The sequence below is a fragment of the Triticum dicoccoides genome, chromosome 2B, assembly GCF_002162155.2.
Source record: "Triticum dicoccoides isolate Atlit2015 ecotype Zavitan chromosome 2B, WEW_v2.0, whole genome shotgun sequence".
Taxonomy (NCBI): domain Eukaryota; kingdom Viridiplantae; phylum Streptophyta; class Magnoliopsida; order Poales; family Poaceae; genus Triticum; species Triticum dicoccoides.
The window spans coordinates 561,785,628-561,796,734 of record NC_041383.1 but is presented as its reverse complement, the minus strand read 5'-3'; the positions used below and the strand labels follow the sequence as shown (position 1 = coordinate 561,796,734).

The window sequence follows — 11,107 nt, the reverse complement described above, 5'->3', positions numbered from 1 at the left end:
TACAAAATAAAGTCTAAAGAAACGAGCAAATCTTCGAGATCTTCAAACTCTTTCTTCTTCCATGACACATATCAAACCGCAGACCATAATATAACACGCACCCCGCCATAATATAAAATGTTTTTGCAAGCTAACATCGCTTGCAAAAATGTTGTGGGACGAAGTAGTAATAAACAGGAGGAATCAGGACCCCCTCCCTCACCTCACCGAGAGAAACTAGTATAAGAGAAAGGAGGCGCGGAGAGAGATGGATTTGTGAAATCTCTAAGAAAGGCACGTGAGCCACCATTGTAGAGTTAGCAAAACCAGGAATCATTCCCCCACGTCCGCCAACCAATAGCAGTGCAGATCCGGGTTGCAAACAGCGACCTTCATAACTGTTGCGAACACCGCCAACAAAAGAAAAACCATAGAAGAATCCCACTTAAATTTATGGAATTAGGTAATGAATTACCCCCTCCATATCAAAATATAAGACCCATTTTAACACTACAACAGTGTTAAAAAAGGGTCTTATATTTTGATAGAGGAAGTAAAATATAGCTTTCGGTTGTTTGCATGCCACCCAAAAATGTCTAAGCTTCTACATTTAAACTGGTCAGACGAACAAACGGCAAAATGAACACGATGATATTTCCTGGAAATCAACATAGTCATTGTTATATAGATTTGGCAGCCAAGGTCATAACAACAGATAGACCGCAAAAACTAGTCATAAAACAAAGCATATAAATTTGTAGAACTGAGGCTCAGTCAAGGAGAATCCCTCTAGAATTTTTTCCGGCAGGCTACATAGTAATTTGTTCCAGCATAGAAATTTGTAGAACTGAGACTCAGCCAAGGAGTAGAATGATGCTGTGCATGTCTAAATAGAAAATAAGATCATTTGGATTCAGATTTTATACAATGGCCACTTGAGGATGGCATCCAAAACTAGGATAAGAAAAGATGTATGGGAACGCTGATAGCAGGATTGTACAGCTAGCAACTTGATGCACGCGTAGGAGTCGGCATCACTGCTTGAAGCCCTGCAAACAAAGATCTATTCAGTCACCTGCAGCATTTCAAACAACCACACAGTGAACCACGTCAAGGTTTGGTTTAACTCACATTATCATGCCCACGAGGATCCCTAATTTGCTCTGACACCTCCTCCCTCGCTTGTTTAACTGTTGAGTAAGAAGCAAAAATTACCAGATTAATGTTAGCACACATAAGGCATTAAAATCGAACCCACACATTCAAATAATGTGGTGAACTGGTGATGCCACAACGATGAAACACAAATGAGCATAAAAACTACTCCCTCTGTAAAGAAATATAAGAACTTTTAGATCACTATTAGTGATCTAAACGCTCTTATATTTCTTTATAGCAGAAAAAAATTAAATTAATTTAGTATACAAATTTCCTTCACAAAGAAAATGACTTCATATACAAATTCACTATAGAAACCAGTGAAGCTAATGTTCTGCCAAGAAATTGTCAAACTGATATTCAACCGAAATTGGTGAAACATTAAATGAGCAACATTCACGTAATACAAAATCAGTGTAGTGCTGCTACCTCTAGATGAGAGATTCTCGAAAGTCTTGTTGGTCCTCACAGCAAACCTCTGGAAGGCACGGCTGCACAGTAAAAAAAATCATCTTGACATCAGAGTAGATAGTAAGAGTGCTTCCATGACATCAGAATAAAATATAACAAAACGACACGAGAAAATCTCAACAAGCTCCTCACCCAAGGCACACGACACAAACACATACCAGCTTATGAGGAGGAATATCAAAATTTTCATTTACAAAGTCAGATTCAAAAGTCAATCAGCACAGTTACACCAAAGTGGGACCTAAGACTGGGGCGACATATGAAATCATCATCCTCTCGGATATTCAATGCTGACACTAAATCATCTTTAGTACAATCATTAAAAGCAGCAGAAGTTTAAAGCAGTTCGGCCAAATGAATTATTGGCAAAGTGCCACAGCTCGTCTTTCAGGATTGATTCCTGAACATCAGAGTAAAATTTAATAAGATAACAAGAAAGAAAAACTCAGTCAAGCTCCACCTCATCCAAAGTACAGAACACAAACTCACATCAGTTAATTTAATTTGCCAGGTTATGATTTCTCAAATGCAATTTCAATCAAAATTGACAAAGGTCATCAGCTAGGAGCGAAAGACTATTTTGTTCAAGTCATCACAGTTTGGTCATCCGAACTATGCACTTGTAATCATCACCCGAGCTTGCAGACCGGTAAAAGGAAGTACAAAGACAAACAGAGTTTGACCTGATTGATAATTATGCTTTCCACATGAAGAGAATTGAGACATATGCTTGTCTATTAGTTTAGTTTAATCATCGGCCAAACAAACAAAATAGAACAGCAAACCAATAAGATAATGCGATAGGGGGACTGAAAATTTTGGTAGTCGGCAAGGCAAACAAATGCCAGTTATGACGAACGAGACCAAATACAAATCTTAACCGTCCTCCGTAACAATTCAGACGGAGAACACAATAATGTGCTTGTTATCCAGATAAAGGGTGCGATCAAGGTAATTCTCAATTATAACTCAATCCCTTGGATGTGATTTGAATCTTCCGATTATCCCCGCAGGAATAATTACATGTCTGCTAAAACTGTCATTGGGTCATTGTTTCCATGAAAAATCAAACTGAATACCAGCTCATAGTCAAACAAGAAAAAGGACACAAACACACACAGTAACTGTTGGGCAAATAGGAAATGAAACACATAATGTAATGCAAATGTTGCATAACAACTCAGTCCCTTAGATGTTCTTTGAACTGTGCGATCATTTCCACAAGAATCATTACAGGTCTGTATGAACTCATCACTGTTGCCATGCCCACGTCATTCCAATGAGACAATCAAACAGAACAAGACTATCAAAGCCAATAGCTCTGGTAACAGAATTCACATGACACCTCAACTCTTCCCTTTGGCTTACTATAACGACTCAGTCCCTTAGATGTTCTTTGAATCAAGCGATCATGCTCGCAAGAATCATTACAGGTCTGTAAAGGCTCATCACCGTCACGTACGTGCACAACCCTACGAATTTGTGGGATTTGGTCCAAGATAAAAATTTGACCTTGTTCCTAGTACATGCTCGAACAAATCAATAACAGTAGCATATGTAAGAGCTTGCTGCGCCCTGCACCATAGGTAATCCTATGCAAAGAGCACATGAGAGGGCAAGCCCACGATACAACGAGACGATCCACCCAACGACCAGATGACGAAGCGCTACCGATCCGAACGACGAAACCCTCGTGAGATGACGACGGATAGATCTAATCTATGTTATGGGGAGAGGGACTGAGGGAGGGAGGCAAGGGGCGTCGAGCATTACTTGTTGGCGAGGCCCTGGACGAGGAACTCGTTGACGACGTAGCCCAGCGCCCGGCTGAAAATGCCGCTGCCGCCGCCGCAGGCCATGGTGGACACCTCGCAAAGGTGGCGGAGGCAGGCGCCTGGTCAGTTGGAATGGCGATGCGATGCGACATTCGGGTGGATCGGTACGATCATCTATATATACGCGGGCTGGGTGGGCCATTGCGGGCGGCGAACGAACCCTAGGAAGCGAGGGACCTGATGGGCCGGGTTATTTGTGGGCTAGGCCCAGCTGACGGCAACGGTCCGCGTGGATTTGGGCCCAACTGGTCCATAACGGACTTTTCTCCATAAACTCTGAGCCTGCCCATCGAGGTCCGCTCCTGCCGGCAGTTGCTAACCGTCACACTGACCAGCAGCGCACTGGAGTGAGTGAGGGAGTGATCGGCGATCGCTGACCAGGCACAATGGCCGGCTGGAGGAAGGCGTGCCTGTCCGTGCTGGACCGGAGCGGCGGCGGCGGCGGCGGCGGGGGCAGCAGCGGCTCCCTCCAGGCGCACCTCAACGGCCTCCTCTCCCCGTCCTCCTCCTCCACCTCCCTCGCCACCGCCCACAAGCGAGGCAGCGGCGCCGGCGGTAAGCACGGCGGCGGGCCGTACGTGAGCACCAAGGCCGTGCTGGCCTGCTTCTCCGTCGTCCTGGTGATCGCCTTCTTCTACATCTCCGTCACCGGTCGCCCCTCCCCCGACGACTCCTTCCCCACCCCGACGGGCTCCTCGCCGGCGTCCGGCGCGCTGCTGTCGTCGAACTCGTCCACGCCGACGTCGCCGAGGAAGCCGCTTCCTACCCACCCTCCCGTTCTTCCTAACGTAAGTAGCACCGGCACGGCTCAGCGGAGCAGCGCGCGCAATGCCACCGTGGTGTCGCCGAGTCGAGTACAGAGCAACAACTCGGATGATGACTGGGCGCCGGCCGATGGCTCGGGACAGCCGGCATTGGTGCCGGAGGATATGGGGAAAGCGCAGGGTCCCCTCTATAACGCCGAAAACGCCACGATCAGCGGATCGGACGGGGAGCCCGTCGTCGGCAACGGCACTAAAGCGCAAGATGTAACCGCAATGCCGACGCCGGCGTGGCGGAGAGCGGATGCAGCGAATTCCACCGGAAAACCCATCATCGGGGGCTCTCCTGATGAGCCCGCGGACTCCGAAGGCGCCACCGGCAACTCTACCGACACGGTTGTGCGTTCGAGTAAGGAAGATCGAAACGCGAACGCCAGCGTCGACAATGTACCGCCGAACTCGACGCGGCGAGCAGCGCTGCCATCAACAGCGCCGGGTCAGCGAAAGGAGGACAGACGCAGGCGCAAGAGAGCGTCCATGGCGAGGCACAAGCAGCGCTCGATCAGGCGACGGAAGGAGTTCGCCCACCCGGTGCAGGAAGGAGCTGCCGCCGACAACAGCGACGGCATTGCCACGGCAGGCGCGAACACCAGCGTTGCCATCGGGCCAGGCAACCACCAGGTGGTGTGGACGTCCTCCGCCGACCATAGCGACGGCGCCGGCACTGGCACCGTCACGGCAGGCGCGAACACCAGCGTTGCCGTCGGGCCAGGCAACCACCGGGTGGAGTGGACGCCTTCCGCCGACCACAGCGACGGCGTCGGCACTGGCACCGTCACGGCAGCCGCGAACACCAGCGTGTCCGTCGGGCCCGGCAACCACCGGGTGGTGTGGACGTCGGGCGTGCAGGACCTGGTGACCTTCGCCAAGTGCGATCTGTTCAGCGGGAGGTGGGTGAGGGAGGAGAACCACGCGTTCTACCCGCCGCGGTCGTGCCCCCACATCGACGGCGACTTCAACTGCCACAAGAACGGCCGTCAGGACACCGGCTTCCTCAACTGGAGGTGGCAACCGACCGGCTGCAACATTCCCAGGTGCATGCATCCTCCGACTAGATTCTGATCATAGCAAATGTTGCTAGCAATTTCATTAGAGTACACTCTGTGATCGAAACTTAAGTTATCTTCTCTTGTGTTGCGTCGGTCAGGATGAACGCGTCTGATTTCCTGGAGAGGCTGCGGGGCCAGAGGATCATATTCGTCGGCGACTCGCTGAACCGCAACATGTGGGAGTCTCTGGTCTGCACTCTCCGCCATGGTGTCAGGAACAAGAAGAACGTGTACGAGAAGTCCGGGAAGAACCAGTTCAAAACCAGAGGATTCTATTCCTTCAAGTTCAGAGTACGTACTGGCTGCCTCACTGAATACTGACATTTTTTTTGTTCTCATCTTACATTCACATTGTATCACCAAAGAGCTAGTTATGGACAGGGGTGCGTCGAAGCTTGCTATCCATGTGCCAGAGCCATGAGTTGGTTGCGAGATCTTATGGGTTTCACCTCTAGCCTACCCCAACTTGTTTGGGATTAAAGGCTTTGTTGTTGTTGTTGTTGTTTTGTATCTCACATTCGCAATGAGAGAAGAGAAACTTGGTAGAATGTTGTCAGTTCAACTCATGGTACTTGATTGCAGGACTACAATTGCTCTGTGGATTTCATAAGATCGACATTTCTGGTCAAAGAGACGGTCCGCGAGAGCCCAAACGGCACCGTACTCGACGAGAAGCTGAGGTTGGATGAGCTAGATGCAACGACTCCGGCGTACCAGACTGCCGACATCGTCGTCGTCAACACCGGGCACTGGTGGACTCACCCAAAGTCGTCAAAAGGGTCTGTGAATAGTGCAACACTTCCCCCAGAACTCCTCAGGTTAAGCTGATCTGCTAGTCAATCTGTTTACATCCTGATCGGTGAAATGTTTGTGACAGGCTGAACTATTATCAAGAAGGCAACCGTGTGCACCATAGCCTTGAGGTGATGGACGCATACATGAAAGCACTGACCACATGGGCTAAATGGGTCGACAAGAACATAGACCCAACAAGAACTCAGATCGTGTTCAGAGGACTCTCCCTAACACACTTCAGGTAACTATTATTAAGAGACAGCCACCACAACCATATACTATTAATATTACTCTCATGATCGATCCGTTTCGCTGCAGGGGAGGGCAGTGGAACTCCGGAGGGAGGTGCCACAGGGAGACCGAGCCGATATTCAACCAGACGTACCTCACCGAGTACCCCAAGAGGATGAGAATGCTGGAGAAGGTCATGAGCAGGATGAAGACCCCTGTGATATACCTCAACATCAGCCGGCTCACCGACTACCGGAAGGACGGCCACCCGTCGGTGTACCGGGTGCGCTACGAGACGGAGGAGGAGCGGATGGCGGCGGCGGCGACCAAGCAGGACTGCAGCCACTGGTGCCTGCCGGGCGTGCCGGACACATGGAACGAGCTGCTGTATGCCTCGCTGCTCCAGGCAGGCAAAGGCCCCTGGAGACTATGATAGGATGTTTACATGAATTTTGTTTGTCCGTTTTATAGCTTGAGAGGGGTAGATAAGATTTACAGGTAGTTCACGAAGTTCAGTTCTGTGATTAGAGGTGGATAACCTTCCAGGAAATCATGCATTCAGTTAGTTAGACCCGGTTAGCAGCTAATAATCATTACAAGGCGGCGGCATTTTAGATACTACCTCTGTAAACTAATACAAGACTTTAGATCACTACTTTAGTGATCTAAGAGGTCTCATATTAGTTTACAGAGGCGGTACTTCACATATAGTAGACACAAATAGTCGGATAACATTAGTCGATTCGCAAATAGTTGGACAGATTAACTAAGCAAAGAGAAATAATTCTGCAGTTTTGCAAACCACATGCAAGACAGAAACAGATAAAATTGGGCAACAGGTACAGGACTTTAAATCACTACTTTATAGTGATCTAAAAGGTCTCATATTAGTTTACAGAGGTAGTACTTTACATATATAGCATAATACTCCCTCTGTTCTTAAATATAAATCTTTCTAGAGATTACAATATGGACTAGTACGAAGGAAAATGAGTGAATGTATGCCCTAAAATATGTCTATATACATCCGTATGTCGCCTATATTGAAATCTCTAATATTTAGGAACGGGAGGGAGTAAGTGATAGTAGACACAAATAGTCCGATAACATTAGTCGATTCACAAATAGTTGGACAGATTAACTAATCAAAAAGAAATAATTCTGCAGTTCTGCAAACCGCATGCAAGACATAAACAGATAAAATTGGGCAAGAGGTACATGACAGATTTATACTACTAATCAAAGACAAATAATTCTGCAGTCCAGAACATCCACGGCACAAGAGCCGTCAAACATGTCCTTCTAAGAGGATATCCCTCTTGTGCTTAGCAAGTTGGGACCAAGCGACAGTTATCTCCACCTTAGAGTCACCAATCTCACATATCGCTCGACTTATGTTGCAGTATTTGGTCCTGAACCTGACACTACCTTGTCTAGCAATAGCATCACCAGACTGTGAGTAGGCTTGTATGACAAACTGCAGGCTTTCTTCAAGTTCTACAGAAACAACATGCCTTGACAGATCAATGTAACCATCCGAGCCCATTGGCATTTCTCCACCATCATCAGAACGATGAGAATCAACCAACACAACTTGCCTGGATAGGGAGTCCGTAACTTCCTGTGGTGGCAAGGAGCACATAATCCGCCTGCCATATTCAAAAGGCCAAGGCGCCCCTTCAACAACACGCGCACTCAAGATAGTAGCCTGGACTGTCTCTGTAAGTCGCTCATAGCTCAATTCTACTGTGCAAAAGCTGTTGCTGGAGAACGTGGTATGTAAACCTTCATGGTAACCACCGGCGTAAGTAAAGCGATGACTCATCAATGCTCTGTCGCGAGACCTTGATGAGCCCTTTACTTTCAGTTGGACTTCGAAATCAACATCGTCCACAGCCACAATTGCACGGGACGGGCCAGTCAAGCGCAAAAAAGGATCCTACAGGCATCATAATCATCATTATAGTTGAATCGAATGAACGAATGCACATGCAGGAAAAAAAGGGGGGAAATTAAGAGAAATACTGTGTAACATGGTACATACCTCTGGAGTTAGTTTTTGGCAGTTTTCCCTTCGCCGGGAGAAGAGAATGTTGCGGTTGTAGTCCACGGCATCTCGGGCAGCGACGATCCCATAAACATGGAGTGGCAACTTCAACTTTCCATCTCTTCCAACAATCTTCACGGAGTAGATTTGCAAGGTGCTCACAGTGCGAGCAGCGTACGGGATCAGTCCCGGCGTGCAATGTGTAAAGTGCATAGGACTCAATACGGCTGCAGCAGCAAGTTAATCCAAACGTTAAGACATGTTGTAACATCAATTATTTACTTACTCATACAAGGAAAGAAGATAGGAAGGGACGAATCTGACTGTGTTGCCATTGTTTTGGAAGACTAATAAGATGAGAAGGAATCGGCGGATTTTATGTTTACTTACTCCTGTCTTCGAAGTTACCGCAGTCGTCTCCCCATGCAGATTCCCAGCCTTTACGCCCTAAAGCAAACAACTTGTCCGCCATCTCCATCTCTTCCGTGTCTGATTTTGTGAATTCCGTCTCCTCCGCCTCCTCCGTCTCCTCTGCCTCGTCCTGAAGTGAGAAGGGGATCGGGTCCATTGTGTAACAGCTCGGTGTGTCAATTTGATCCTGCTCCCACCTCAGCGCGTCCTTTTGATCCTGCTCCCGCTCCTTGCGTAAGCCAGCTTCCATCTCTAACAGCTCCTTACGGAATTTGTTATACATCCTTACACCCTCCGGAGTCATCTCCTCATCTTCCTCCTCCGCATCCTCACATTCGAGCATCTCGTAATATTTGCACAAGTTGGGCATACCATTCTCATCGCAATCCAGGCCCATCCTAAAGCTTGATTTTTTGCCTTGGTCCATCATCCTCGAGGCATGCGTCTCCGTGCTTGATTTGCTTTCGTTACTTGATTGGCCTTGCATCTCCGTGCTTGATTGGCCTTCACTACTTGATTTTCCTTGGTCCATCATCCTAAACGCACGCGTCTCCGTGCTTGATTGGCCTTCACTACTTGAGTTGCCTTGGTCCATCATCCTCAACGCACGCGTCTCCGTGCTTGATTTGCCTTCGTTACTTGATTCGCCTTCACTGCTTGATTTTCCTTGGTCCATCATCCTCAACGCATGCGTCTCCGTGCTTGATTGGCCTTTGCCCACCGTGAGATCAATCATCTCCAGGTACCCCACAGTACTCTGGTTCTCATAACAGTGGACAGTCATCTGGTTGGAAAGACCAGATATGAGATCTGCTGCCACAAAATGTTCATCTTTGTCATCTGTCATCTGGCTATCAGCAGCCTTCTGGTGCGTCTCCATGTTTGATTTACAAAGGTCCATTGTCAAATCTGTTACAGATTCATCCACCTCTTCCTTGCTACTCTGGTTAAGACAGTGGGTGCTGGATTTGCCTTTGTCCACCTGATCAGTCATCTCCACATACTCCTTGGTCCTCTGGTCCTCAGCACATTGGTCAGCCATCTGTTTATCAGCATTGCAGGTATAATCGTATATACTCTTGGAGATCTTCAAAAATCTATACGCCATGTGAAACAGATTGGAGACATCGTAATAGGAGATGAGGGGGATACTGATTTTGCCCAGAATAGATGCCATAGATGCCATCTCGTCGCACAAGGCCTCCGCCTGCTCCAATATACAACTGAATTGGCCGTTTATGCGCTCCCCCTCGTCCTCGCCACCGTAGGGCAAATATACATGCTCCAAGTTGGATTCGAATCTGGAGGCTGGTTTGATTTTCTCCGAGTCGATCTCCTTCTGTTCGCAGCGCTCGGGCATCTGCTCGGAGATGCAACTGACTTGGGAGCTCACACTCTGCGTGTTGGAGTTGGACAGATCCATGCTCTCCTGATCGGCCATGATCTCCTTCTTCTGCCCGACCCTCGGCACTGCAGAGAACTTTTTACGCCTCCGCGGCACTGTGCGTTTGACCTCCGGAACCTCCCTTTCCAACTTCTGGCACGCGATCTCGCTCCTCAGGGACGTGATTTTCCTCACGGTCTCAGGATCGAGCGAAAGAACATCAGACTGCTTCTCCCTGAGCAAGTTCACCAGGGACGCAATCTCCATCCTCAGGATCTCTGCTTCGGAGAAAACGCCAGGCTGCGGATCCATCTCTTCCATCGCCAACTCACGAGGCGTCAGCACCTCGCCTCCCCCGCCTCCAGCCGCCATCGATCTCTCCTTTTTGGGGGTTGAGATTGCTAACCAGGCCTGCCGCGTGGTATGCTCGCCGCCGCCGCACTTTTAAGTTAGGGTTCTACTAAACGAACACGGGGGACGGGGCGGCGGACGTTTACGATTTTTATTTTTTTATTAAAGGAACACAAATACTCCCTCTGTCCTAAAATAAGTGTCTCAACTTTGTACTAGTTCTAATACAAGCTCAAAACATTTATTTTGGAACGAAGGAAGTACATTCCATTACAAAAGATTGCTGGCGGCGGCCGCGACCAAGCAGGACTATGCCTGCCAGGCATGCCGGACACGTGGAATGAGCTGTTATATGCCTCACTGCTCCAGGCAGGCAAAGGCTCCTGGAGACCATGATAGGATTAGGGTGGTTACATGATGAGAAAAATTCACTGTATGTCATCAAATTTGAGCCGGGTGACAGTTTGGTACCACTACTTCAAAATACCCTGTCCACGTACTTCCGTGAGGGGTTCACTTTGGTCCATTTGTACGATTTCGTGTACGTATTTGCTGACTTGGCCGAATCAACGGCC

At 48.3% G+C, this 11,107-nt stretch overlaps 3 protein-coding genes, 4 non-coding genes and 1 pseudogene across 7 annotated transcripts; 1 reads left to right on the top strand and 7 right to left on the bottom strand.

The window, feature by feature from the left end:
- Positions 1 to 749: 749 nt before the first annotated feature.
- On the bottom strand, positions 750 to 3,500 carry LOC119368012. The gene is made up of 4 exons (XM_037633372.1): positions 3,382 to 3,500; positions 1,567 to 1,628; positions 1,111 to 1,169; positions 750 to 1,028 (listed from the first exon to the last, which is right to left on the bottom strand). The coding sequence occupies exons 1-4, from the start codon at positions 3,465 to 3,467 to the stop codon at positions 1,014 to 1,016; spliced, it is 222 nt and encodes a 73-aa protein (XP_037489269.1). The 5' UTR covers positions 3,468 to 3,500; the 3' UTR covers positions 750 to 1,013.
- LOC119266344 lies at positions 1,804 to 1,884 on the bottom strand. The gene has a single exon (XR_005132010.1). It is a non-coding gene; the product is annotated as a small nucleolar RNA U31b (small nucleolar RNA).
- Positions 2,158 to 2,250, bottom strand: LOC119266266. Its single transcript, XR_005131978.1, has one exon. It is a non-coding gene; the product is annotated as a small nucleolar RNA snR60/Z15/Z230/Z193/J17 (small nucleolar RNA).
- On the bottom strand, positions 2,572 to 2,652 carry LOC119266193 (annotated as a pseudogene).
- LOC119266190 lies at positions 2,783 to 2,870 on the bottom strand. Its single transcript, XR_005131914.1, has one exon. It is a non-coding gene; the product is annotated as a small nucleolar RNA SNORD25 (small nucleolar RNA).
- On the bottom strand, positions 2,980 to 3,067 carry LOC119266188. The gene has a single exon (XR_005131912.1). It is a non-coding gene; the product is annotated as a small nucleolar RNA SNORD25 (small nucleolar RNA).
- Positions 3,501 to 3,829: 329 nt separating the features above from the next.
- LOC119361008 (protein trichome birefringence-like) lies at positions 3,830 to 6,860 on the top strand. Its single transcript, XM_037626413.1, has 5 exons — positions 3,830 to 5,298; positions 5,412 to 5,604; positions 5,896 to 6,092; positions 6,191 to 6,349; positions 6,427 to 6,860. Exons 1-5 carry the CDS (start codon positions 3,830 to 3,832, stop codon positions 6,770 to 6,772), a joined length of 2,364 nt encoding a protein of 787 aa, XP_037482310.1. The 3' UTR covers positions 6,773 to 6,860.
- Positions 6,861 to 7,305: 445 nt separating this feature from the next.
- On the bottom strand, positions 7,306 to 10,615 carry LOC119364852. The gene is made up of 3 exons (XM_037630412.1): positions 8,777 to 10,615; positions 8,384 to 8,613; positions 7,306 to 8,278 (listed from the first exon to the last, which is right to left on the bottom strand). The coding sequence occupies exons 1-3, from the start codon at positions 10,551 to 10,553 to the stop codon at positions 7,628 to 7,630; spliced, it is 2,658 nt and encodes an 885-aa protein (XP_037486309.1). The 5' UTR covers positions 10,554 to 10,615; the 3' UTR covers positions 7,306 to 7,627.
- Positions 10,616 to 11,107: the final 492 nt, after the last annotated feature.